Here is a 12052-nt window from a genome sequence, read left to right as displayed (position 1 = left end):
GTCAACCAATGCACCAGACTTCACTGTTGTCTTGTTTTAAGAAATTGCCACTGTCACCCCAGCCTTCAAGCCCCACCCTGATCAGTCAGCCGCCATCAGCGTCGAGGCGAGACTCTCCACCAGCAAAAAGATAGACTCGCTGATGGCTCCGAGGTTAGCATTTTTTAGCAGTACAGTACTTTTAAACTAAGTTATGTAATTTTTTTTTAGTAACTTTCATATGCACTGGGAAACCAAAACATTTATGTGACTCACTTTATTCTGCTATTTGCTCTATTGTGGTGATCTGGAACCAAACCTGTAATCTCTCTGAGGTGTCTTGTACATTTCCCCATGATTGAGAAACCTTAAAAAAAATCACATGTAAAAGGACAGTCTACAAATGTCAAAAGTGCACAAATACTCTTTTAATAACTTTCCTGTCTTTGGGCCAATTCAAATCTAAATCTTTCAGGTAGTAAACCCAGTGGGATGCAGGAACCTTTTTCTAGTCAAAAGCCAAATTCATAAATCGGTCCCAGTCCAATCAAAAATTGCATTTCTGGTTCTTTACTCTCCTCCCACCCCTATTCCCTTCTAGATCCGGAGGGAGGGAGATTAGTGTTCCAGTATGTGCTTGGCACGGTCGCTGATCCTCTTTCTAGAAGTCGTCTATGCTGACCCCAAGCTGACACAGCCGTTCAGTCTCCTGATTTATTCCCTTGGCACAGGTGATGTGCAGCTTTATGTGCAGCTTCACAGTGTGGGAGAGCCCATCACACTGCAGCAGGCAGCTCGGCAGCGTGGCTTCCTGCAACTGGCACATTAGATTACCCCCTCAGTTACTAACCTTTGAGCATTTCTGAGCCCAAAGGAAATGTACCATTCTCTTCCACACCTCTCTCTGCCCTAAAGCAAGCTGTTGGGCTGTCACCACAACCTTCCTGTTTACTAGTGCAAAGTGAAGACGCCAGTTATGTAAGCTGCCAGTCACAGAACATGTGCAAAACCAGGTCCATTCCCCCCTGCCTGAATTTCTAGAAAGGCAGACCACCCCTCACTGTGCTTTCAAACCCCGATGTGTAATGAGAAGGGTGGTGAGCAGCAACTTGACATTTCCCCACGTTCCTTCTTCCCAAATTCTCTCCTCCTACTGTGTCCAGCCCCTTTTATTTCATCTCCCGACTGGGGGGGGTGGTGTAATCAGCTCTCTTGTTTTGGAAGAACTTTCCAATCATCTCACACCTGCTGCAGCATCACAAACCAAATATTCTTTGTTCTAGGCAGACTGTGGTTGAGAATGAGAGGAAACCCATCGCACAGATGACTTCTAGGTGTCATAATGGAGTCTTTGACAATTAGAAGTGACTTTAAGTTGACCTGCACTTACGACAGTAACTGGTACTTGATTTCCTCCCCCATATAAACAACTAGAAAACCAAATTCTATTTTAAAAACAATATATACGCAAACTGTATGTTTATGTGTGTATACATTTACATGAGTCAACTGCTTTCAGACACTGAACAGGCAATGTAGAGCTGTGACCCCCAAGGAAGGGAAGAAGCTGGGTGAGCGTATGATCACCCTTTCGGTGTGGAGGCGCTAGATCATGACAGGAGAGGCTGCACAGCAGTGTCACTGAGCTGGAGACAGGCACTGGGGTCTGAGGACGGTAGCTGGGATTTGTGGGGCAGGACACAGAGGGAGCTCTAGAGGATAGTTCTAGAAATCACCATAGCCAATTCCCTTACGTTTTCAGCTGAATTCTAAAAGATTGTAACTATGACTACCTGAGTGGTTCTTTCAAACTTCAGAGAATGTAAATTTGACATCTTGGCCATCTTTGACTTCTCATTTCTAGTTGAAGAAGTTGGAGGAATATGTAAGCGTCAAGTGAGGCATCACTGAATTTATACCTTTTATGTAAGTGTTCACATGTGCAAAGGACAGAAGCCAGCCACTGACGCGGCGGGATGCTCCGTATGGCTGCTGAGTGGAACTTAGTGCAGAGTTTAGCCTTCACCCTGAAGACAACAGGAAGCACGGTGTGAGCCGGGAGGGGCGTGGTGCTGACCTGAGGTCGCTGCATCACTGCACGTGCAAGTTAATGGACAGCCCGAGGAGGGCAGAGGCAGCTGGCTTATAAGTTACAACTGGAAGGTGTTTCCCAAGCAGAATTGACTAGGTATGGCGATATTTATGTAGCTACAACTCCTGCGACTAAAACATTTTGCTGAATAGGAGACAGTATAGGACACAGGGTGAGTTAGGGAGTTTTTTGTTTCAGTTTGGAAAGTACTTATTTCTGGACAGAAATACATGTCTAGTTAGCAGTTTATGTAGGTCTGATGCTCGGAAAATCTCAGCTGGAGATACAGATTCCAGAGTCTGTAAATAAACTGGACTAGTGAGCTTATCATTAGTAACTGTTGAAGGTGATCTAAAGAACATACGTAGAACAAGAGGATTTTGAAAAGGACACAAAGACAAAATCCAGCTTGCCGAAGACCACTCGTGTCAGAGGGCAGCGTTAAGATCTGAGCTCCGCTGTCTAATCCACAGCCTCGGTAATCTCCACTGTGCTGTGCTGTTTCTGAAATGGGAACTATGTGAAAACTCACTGCAAACTGTGAAGTGTTATAAGCATATAAACTTCTCCACTAAAATAAACTAGCTTAGAAATGTCCTTTGAAATACACGTTAATGTGGACAGAGCTGTCAGATACCTACCTGAACTTCACACATCGGTGCGGCTCCACTTACTTTAGTTCTTTGGCTAAATATAATCAATCTTCACTCAAGAGTTATGTGGATTACTTCTTAATTCTAATTAAACTTTTATATTAACTTTAAATTAATTTTTACACAATTCTTAATTCTAAAATTTTTATTAATTTTTATAAAATTTTATATTAATTTTAATTTTTAAACTAACTAGAAAAGAGAATGCTGACCTTGGTCTCAGATTTTTCAAAGACAACGCTTGGGAAAAAGTAAGTATGTCCAGCCCTCGGTCAGAAGTTTTACTCAGGTACAGAGGTCCACGTGAACTGTGTACCGGCCAGGATTCACTGCAAGAGCGACAATTCCCTTCCAGGGCTGTTTACTCTAACCACACGCAACGACATCAGTCGGTGTATCTGTGAAACAGTACAGTGTTTCCTCTGATGTTTAAACAGACGTAACTGGGGTTGTAAAATTATTCTAATGTGCATGATGAACAATTAACTTCGTAGCCGGTATTCAATGTAATACTTTTATTTTCTATTGTATTTAAACTAAAGCCAAGAAAATATCAAGTTAATTTTAAGGGCAAATCTTTACTCCTTAAAGAAAAAATACAAACTGTGGTATTTTTATAATAGATTATTCTATTTTACATAATATAAACAAAACCACCAATACATCTATGTGCTTTGTTTCCTTAAACTACAATGAACCACAGAATGGGTGGGAAATGGGTTTATTTGTCGGCAGCAAGTAAACCTGGGAAAACAAGTAGCATGCTTTCTCCCCCCGCGGTCTGTGCACAGGCGCTGCCATACCCAAGCTTTAGTAGCCACATCCTCCTCCTCTCCCTTGTCCCAAGTAGCCACCCCCACAGCCCCCTCTGCCCCCGCCTCGCTGGAAGCCCCCGGGCCCTCTGTAGCCTCCTCCGGTGGGCCCTCTGTAGTCTCCTCCTGATGCACCTCTGTAGCCACCTCGGGAGCCCCCTCGGTAGCCACCCCCCCCACCGTAGCCTCCCCGGTAGGAGCTGGAGCCGCCACCGTAGCCGCCGCCACCGTAGCCGCCGCCACCATAGCCCCCCCCACCTCTGTAGCCCCCGCCGCCATAGCTGGGGCCTCCCCTCCTATATCCACTCCCGTTGTCGTAGCGAGCCATCTTGGGGGGACGCGGACCATCTCCATACCTGGGAACAGCACAAAACCACCACTTCAGCACAATATCCTTAACACTCCTCAGCTAGTCACACAATACAAACATTCAGTCATATTTGAAAATTTAACGCATAAAGGGAATGAAGCCAAATGCACAAATACAAACTAAAACAAAATAAATTTGCTAAATCCAAAAAAGACAGAAGAAGAGACGTAAGTATAACCATGTGCTTCTAAAGTTTCTTTCTGGTTTGTTCTCAAAGATCTTAAATTTCGGCCATATGTCCTTACAGCTTGAAGTCAGTTCTCTCTCACTCACCTCAACTACACGGCACTCTCAGAAAGCAACGTGTGTTAGACAGAGGCTCCCAGGGCTGACAACAGATTACTTGCCCTTTACCACAAAACGTTTTCCTGCATTAACTCTGAAGCATGTTTCTGAAAACTGCCTTAGGGTCAATCTGTTTACACCTAAATCTGTTCCATAAGGCAAACAAAGAAAATGAGTAATGAATTGCAGGAAATCAAGATGTCTCACCAAAATTACAACCCACCAGACCCCAAAGTGCCTAGTCTTCCGTGCAGCTTTTCTTAGAGGCCAGCACTACCAGTGCAGCTGCTGCCCGAGTCAGAAACACGGCAGGACCTGCCCCCTTCCCTCACTGCACTGCTCTCCCCATTTTAATCCATCACAAACTCCTACCGAATCTGTCTAGTCTGTCTACTTCTCATTTCAATTCTCCCTAGTGCAATTAAGGCCACCGTTAGACTCACACATCCTAACCTCTTTTCTGTATTTACCCCATCCTTTCTCGTTTCTGGCCTTTTGTCCCTCACACAGCAGATTGTATGTGAAGCCTCCCTGATTACCACCCGTCCTAACAAAAGTCTCTCCTGAACACCTGAGCACCGCATCTGCTCCTGCCTAGGCCACTTATCTTCCATCTTTATGTCTGAAGTTTCTCCTTCTCAACAGTTCTTCTACACACCTGACCTGCTGAGAGGACCACAATAATAAATGGGAGCCATGCTGTCTGAGTTTGAACCCAGGTCTATCATTCGCTAGCTGTATGACCTTCGGTCTCAACTTTTCTGCCTACTTTTCTTACTTATACTAAAGAGGATAATGCTCTGACTACATTTCAGGCACATTAAATATTAAAATGAGTTAACATGAGAAAAGCACTCAGCAGTGTGGCATACCCTAAGTACTATGTGTTTGATTCATTTTAAAGAGTAGTTAATTTAACTCAGTTATGGCCAAAATGGGAAGTCAGAATCCATAAGCCACATGGTTCTATACATTAAGACTGTAACAGTTTATAATCAAATGCAGTAAGTGATCCTTGATGGAGAGATTAAAAAATAGTTTTGAATGACTAGAAAAAAATTTAATGTTTGCATATTAATTTTACTGTGACAAAACATGTTTGGGGTGTGATCTGGTATTACAGCTATGTTCTTAAAAGATACATGAAGCATACTGATGTAGAATGTCATGATGTCTGCATCTTAATCACAGATGATCAGGCAAAAGAAGTACGTGTGGGTGTAATACATGTATGACAGCAAGCGTCACAAAATGCTGACAGTCAGTGAACCTAAGTTAAGAGACTACATGGGTGCTCACTGCACTACTGTCCTGCCTTTTCTGCAGGTATCGAGTATTTCCAAATAGCAGTGGGCAGAGAAAAACTTTAAAGGTGAAAAAAACTAAAGCAAATAAAACATCTTAAGAATTAAGAGAAATTTCACACTTCTTTGGTTTAAGATACCCACATTCTTGTATTTCCTGAAGATAAACCCTGATGCTTTTCATCTGAAGGAGCAAGTTAACCCCTCGTAATTTTTCCTTCAGAGAAGACAAAGCAGTCCTGTGGGAAGAGGGCTGCCTGGGCTGTGACCTTCCTGGCACGTGACCCACCTCGGACTCTGCATACGTTTCCGGCTGTAGCCTTCTGTCTCTGTGTGAACGGCTGTAACAGATCATTAACACAAACGCAAAACCCTTTTCTCTGAGCGTGTTAACCACAACTAAACTTCACGTTCTTTCAGCATTTGTCTAGAATTTTAACTTAAATGACAAGGCTTCGAGTAACTAACTGGGGATTTTGGGCGAGTGTGAGATCACTGCCCTCCACTCAGTTCAAACAGAAGTCACCACGCTGCTCACCGTGTGTTGCCAATCATGAGGTTGATGCCAGCAGCCGAGGGCCGGGAGATCTGGCGGATTGTGTTCAGCATGCGTTCGTTCACAGGGTCCAGCTGGCTGATGATATCAGGCTGCTTGGTTACTTCCACAACCAGAGCCTCCACGGCGGCCCGGAGGGCAGTGACACAGGCGGCAGACTCATGAGACATCTGCAGTTTGATCCTAACAAAGGAAAACATTAAAAATAACAGGTGGTACACACAGAAAGGACTATTACCTCAGCTTCATACATGGCAAGTGATGGGATAAATTCAGCTTCTTTCCATGTATCAACCTCCAAGTATCAACTACTGCAGTGGCCCCAGACTCAGGCAAACACAGTATGCAGAACAACAAGAATCTACACTCACTTCTTACAATTCACCGCTAGCTACTGGCAGGAGCTGTGAACCATGAAGTCTATCACAAGCAGAACACTCTTAGCAACACAGACCCCTCAGCCTCCAGTAAAAGAATGAATGAAGTAAGACACTTGGATTGTTGGAGTTCTGAAAGTTTTCATGAAATGACTGAGCCTAATACCTATTCATTAAATTCTATTCAGTTTTTGCCAAGTGCTTACTACACACTCACCACTCGTCTCTCAGCAATCTCAAGTGCACGAAAGAGGCACCTAAGTTCCAGTTAGATTCTAATCCCTAAATAGGTAACCAACAAGGTCCTACTGTGCTGTGTAGCACAGGGAACTATATTCAACACCTTGGAACAACCTACAATGAAAAAGACTATGAAAAGGAATATATAAATACATGTGTAACTGAAACACTGTGCTGTAAGTCAGAAATTAACACAACATTGTAAACTGACTCTACTCCAATTAAAGAAAAATAAAAAATTTTATTATAAGGAATTATATAAAAATGGAAAAAATAAAACAAAACAAGCTTTCTAAACCCCAAAACATACAGAACATTCTAAGGCACACAAACACACAAATATATTAAAAAAAATCATGGTAGTGGATGTGGCTCCAACGCCTAATGCTTTTGCTTCTACTGGTACAGTCGACTTACGACTTCACCACCAAGTATGAACTGTACTCCTAAGATACACTACTAAGACTGTTACAAAGCACCTCGTTTCCTCATTTGTGCCATCAAATTTTGCCATGTTTGTTTCATAAATTAAGTTAGATTAGCAGCTGAATTCCACTGCATTTCAATTCTAAATTCAGTTGAGTGCATATCTGAAAATCCATACCAGTCATCTACAAGCACAATCTGTCCATCAGACTGCACTTTCTTGGAGGCAAAGAGAAGCAGCTGCAAGGGGCTGACTAAGGTCATGCCTTTAGCAGAGATGGCCCGGGTTCGAATCTGAAGAATGGAGAAAGAGGCAAGAGGATATAGTCGACATTCCAACTGTCAATCAACTACCATATAATGATAATGTGCTACGCTTTGAAAATTAAAACTCATGTTCCCACTGCACATTAGTAAGTACAGAGAATCTGGAGTTTCAATGTAAACTTTCCTTACCTTTTCACCAAATACAAAGAAGGGAGACGGGTACTTCATGTCCTGGCTGCTGAAAGGACAATTGACAGATGACTTGTGGATGAGTGCGTTGCGCCCTTCGGTCGTGAGAATCTTTCTCTTCTCCTTATGGTAGCACACATTGGGGTACACACCAAAGGCCAGGAGAGAGATAACAACATCCAGATTGTTGTCCGGTCCAGTGTTGGTAAACACTTGTGTCAGTAAACAATCTGTTAAGAGTGGGATTTAAAAAAAAAAAAAATCAGGTATCTGGCTGATCCTCACATTGCATGCAAACCATTTACAAGAATTGGAGGAACTGACTCCTCTCCCAACCCTCTTCTTTCAAACACCTGCCTAACTTCCTCTCCTGAGAACCCCTGCACTCAGATTAAGTGCAAGGAAAAATTCTGCTCAGTCTTCAAATAATAAGGAAATTAAAATGTCTGTATTCTCTTACAAACTCAACATAATATAAGCTTGGAGTTATTACTTAAAAAACAGAACTAGACGTATGACCACAACGTGTTCCACCTGCTGTTCTTGAACAGCTACTCCTCCTACAGAAGACGGCGTGACGACTCAGGAGGGACCCGCTGGGAGAAGGCTGCCGCTCTCACCGTCGGTGCTTCACGCGCACCACAGCATTTGGAAAGTACGATGGTAGCTACTGCGAGTGTGGAAATACTGTGCTAGAAAACCTGAGTCCTAGTCTTGTACTGCCTAACTGAGTGAGTCCGGGCAAGTAGTTTAACCTCCTGTGTCAGTTTCCTCATCTACAAAATGGGGCAATGATACCTGCATCTCAGGGGCTGTAAAGAGTCTATCATATAAAAACGTTCCTTTTTCCTTTGATTAAAAAATTACAAATTTAGTCAGTTTACAATAGAAGAGAACTACCGTGTTTAGTTATTTAGATCTGGCCCAACTACCTTCTTCACAAAACAGAGATTTAAAAACCCTCCCCATCAAAGCAGCACAATTCTCAGACCACCTACTAATCACCCGTGCACTGCAGTACAATGTGAACAGCATAATCTTTTGCATCCTTTTTAGGAAACTGAACTAATGTGAAAAACTGATTGTCATTATAGTTCAAAGAACTAAGAAACAGCCAGGAACATAAAAAAAGCACAGGGCCTGGAGTCCAAAGCTACAATGTACTGCACTATCAACGCGCATGTATTATACAGAGGCTACTTCAGACAGGTGTGGAGAATGCGAGAATCTTACCTTCTGGAAATCCAGAGTTAATCAGAATCTCTTTGAGCTGAACTTTGGCCTCCCAGGTCATTCTGAGTGTAGCCATATTGAGTCTTTTGTGCTCACAAAAACGTATCTCGGCCTCTTCTCCCCCCATTCTAAAGCAAACAGGCAAGGTAAGAGTCACGCACAGAGCCCAGAGAACCAGGCACAGACCACGAACCAGAGACAGTTCCCCCACATCTTGTAACTCCACTCTTTCAAGGCCGTACCTAGCATCATCCCAAGCTTGGAATACTGATAAAAGGGCCACGTGATCAGAGAATCTGTTTCCAGCAAAATTTCGATGGATATAACCCAGTCGCTTTCCTTCACTGATGAAAGGCTCTGGGAAGCAGGTGGCTGCAGAGATGGTACAAACAGCATCTCCCACACTAGAACAAACAGGAAAATTCAGTCTAGATCGTTCTTGTCCCAGCAACTCAGGCAGTACTGCTCACCGTGGGTCAGTCAGTATTGGCTATGGTACTGCTGTATCAGCACTGAGACTGGCTTAACAAAGAAACTCACAGCTCTTCCCTCCAGAAGCAAAAAGGGAAAAAACAATGGGCTCTGATGTTGATGGACGCATATTTACCACAAACTGTGACCAAATGTTATGCTTTTCCTTTTCTATTCTCCCTAATCTTTAAAACTTTCTGATAAAATACACCTGTTTTCCTAATGGTATTTCTTTCTCAAGGACGACTACTTAATTGAGGAATTGAATTTCTCTTTTGAGAAATCTGTATTCTTCCCCACAACAAGTTGGGCCCAGGTATCCATCTACTGGAACACTGTTCATATTTCGTGCTTCCCTCAGTAACTAAACTATGTCACTTCTGCACTGAAGGATAGTTAGTATATTCTTCTATCCGAGCCCATACTGTTGTTACTGGGAGGGGGTGAGATTCTGAAATTGTTCTCCCATTTAACTATCAGCAATAAAACAAAGCACTTACTAGAAAATGCACCCCATTATCATCATTTTGCCAAGACGAGGCTCAATGGGGAGTTTAGCCAGGATCCGTCCCAGAGGAGTCAATTCATCATTGGCATCTAATGCATCAAGCTCTGTGGGGAGATATTTCTTTGTGAGTTTAAACAGCAACGAACACCCCTGCAACCTGGGCAAAGATGGAGTACTTCCTTATTGCACTTAAGTTTTCATCATTTGTCAAGCCAACTGCCAGCACCATGCCCATAGCCAACAACTCTCTTCACTTAAAAACAGAGCAAAGCCACATTCTAGAGCACCAGATACGAAGAAGTCACTAGAATGAGGCCCTGCAGGCTGTCGAGCTGAGCGCAGTCCACGAGAAGTCTGTAACAGCTGCAGTAACTGCAGCAGCAGCGTAAGCAGCCACATGCTGCGCCAAGTCCGACAGCGCCCCTGGCAAGTCTTAGAAAGAAATGAAATCTGGAGAATAAAAGCCTGAAGTTCACATAGCAGATGAGCACAGGGAGATTCGAAGTTCAGGCTCAGACCCCCTGCGCCCCCGTGCCCTGCCGACCCCCTACGGTGCCGTGCTGCCGCTCGCTCTGCAACAAACAGAAACACAAGTTCTAAGAGAAGTGCACAGAACACTGTGGGTCTCATGAGTAATTCATGTTCTGATCACTGAACCCTGGATCAGAGAAGACACCGCCTTTTCTCCATCTCTGTCCCCTAAATAAGACTCACACTATCCCTTACCTCGTGTTGCTAATTTTACATCCTGACTATACCAAGCACATGAAGCAACACTGGAAGCCACATTGTCACAGCCCTGTGGACGGCATCCCCTTCTCAGTTCACAGCTAAGTGTTAATTACCAGGACAAGACAAGGACTGAATTGGCATGTGTTGGGTAGGCACGTGTTCGCAGGTACCTCTAAGCGTGTGCTCTGCTTCAATCACGGCATCCAGAGGCGGAGGCTCAATCGCCTTGGCCAGGAACTGGCCGATGCCTCCCAGACGCAGCAGTTTTATGCTCAAAGCAATTTCATGCAGCGGCGTTCGGAACATCTCTGGTGTCATGTGGGTTTCGAGTCTAAGACAAAATTAGCATAAAATAACCATCTTCTCTTATATACATATACACAGTTTGTTTAATAAAATCTTTGCAGAGAGATACTCAGGGATCTAGAGCTGCCCTTCCCTTAGCCTTTTACAATTACCAGACAGCGTTTTACATTTACCAGAGACTCTGAACAAGACCCTCTTAACTGGCTGAGTAGTGGCTTATGACTTTACACTTACAGCTTGAAGGTATTTTTGGCCGAGAAGTGAAGGAGGATGAAAAATTATCCCAAATCTCTAATGTTACTACTTCTACTATGGCTTCCTCAGGTCCTGTCTGCTGACAAACAAGGGTTAAAAATGGTAGCAACACCTTCTGTGGGAAACGCAGGCTAACACAAACCTTTTCCTGTAACCTCCTCCCGCCCTTCCTGGTCCATATAAATTTAGTACCACTGGAAAGGATCTTACAGATTATCTAACCCTTTAAAACTTTAATAACAACAACTATTAATATAAATTAACAATGGTAACAGCTAACGTTTACTGAGAGGTTACCATGTGCCAAGCACTGTTCTCAGTATTTCACATCATTGACTCACTAATTCTCACACAAATCCTTTGGGCTGGGTATCACATTATCTTCCTTTATTAATGAAGGAAAGAGATGCAGAAAAGTTAGGTAGCTTAATCTTACTTTGTAGAATGCGGAAACAAAGGCTTAGAAGTGCAAATGTTTAAGGCTCTGTAACATATCAGGCACAAACAGTATTAAAACCCAGGTCTCTACATTTCTAATCCAGGCTTATTCTCCATAAACTATTTACAATGAAGATTCATGGGAACCATTTAAAGGTGAATTCTAACACTGCTGGCAAGACTCAGATCAGCTTAAACCAGGATTACATAAACGCAGACAACATTCCTCATCCTACAGAGAAAAGAACAAAAACCCCTTATAAATCTATTCATGCTGTTACTGATTAATACTAGTAGGTGGTTTTCCTCTTAAGATGTTAGGGTACAGTACTTGTTTCTTCTGTTCAAGGGACAATCCAACCTTTAAAAAGCACTAAGTATCTCCCAAATGTTGCAGCCAGTCTCCTGGGTTAACCTCTGATGCTCCAATAAACCTACATTTACAGTTACGAGGGAGCCATATGCTACCAACGTAAAAGCAAATCAAAGCTTCTTTGATTTTTCTCCAGTGTGTCATATGCATCTGGCCACCTAAATTAGTCTGTCCCTCAGTTCTTCA

The 12052-nt window shown here is 43.2% G+C and overlaps 1 protein-coding gene across 3 annotated transcripts in view; it reads right to left on the bottom strand.

The window, feature by feature from the left end:
• Window positions 1-3224: 3224 nt before the first annotated feature.
• DHX9 (DExH-box helicase 9) overlaps window positions 3225-12052 on the bottom strand; it is a 52564-nt gene continuing 43736 nt past the window's right edge. For 2 of the 3 annotated variants that reach the window (XM_031435617.2, XM_031435620.2), the window contains 8 exons: window positions 10665-10825; window positions 9755-9866; window positions 9026-9187; window positions 8784-8911; window positions 7551-7780; window positions 7273-7388; window positions 6034-6234; window positions 3225-3892 (listed from right to left, as the gene is read on the bottom strand). In XM_031435617.2, coding sequence (XP_031291477.2) covers window positions 3535-3892; window positions 6034-6234; window positions 7273-7388; window positions 7551-7780; window positions 8784-8911; window positions 9026-9187; window positions 9755-9866; window positions 10665-10825 — 1468 coding nt within the window. In that variant the 3' untranslated portion in view covers window positions 3225-3534. Of the gene's footprint in view, window positions 3893-6033; window positions 6235-7272; window positions 7389-7550; window positions 7781-8783; window positions 8912-9025; window positions 9188-9754; window positions 9867-10664; window positions 10826-12052 lie in introns of those variants that run through there. The other variant, XM_031435618.2, reaches the window with a different exon arrangement.

Source organism: Camelus dromedarius, chromosome 23, assembly GCF_036321535.1.
Source record: "Camelus dromedarius isolate mCamDro1 chromosome 23, mCamDro1.pat, whole genome shotgun sequence".
Lineage (NCBI taxonomy): Eukaryota > Metazoa > Chordata > Mammalia > Artiodactyla > Camelidae > Camelus > Camelus dromedarius.
The sequence above is the reverse complement of the archived record's forward strand: the minus strand, read 5'-3'. Positions and strand labels throughout refer to the sequence as shown.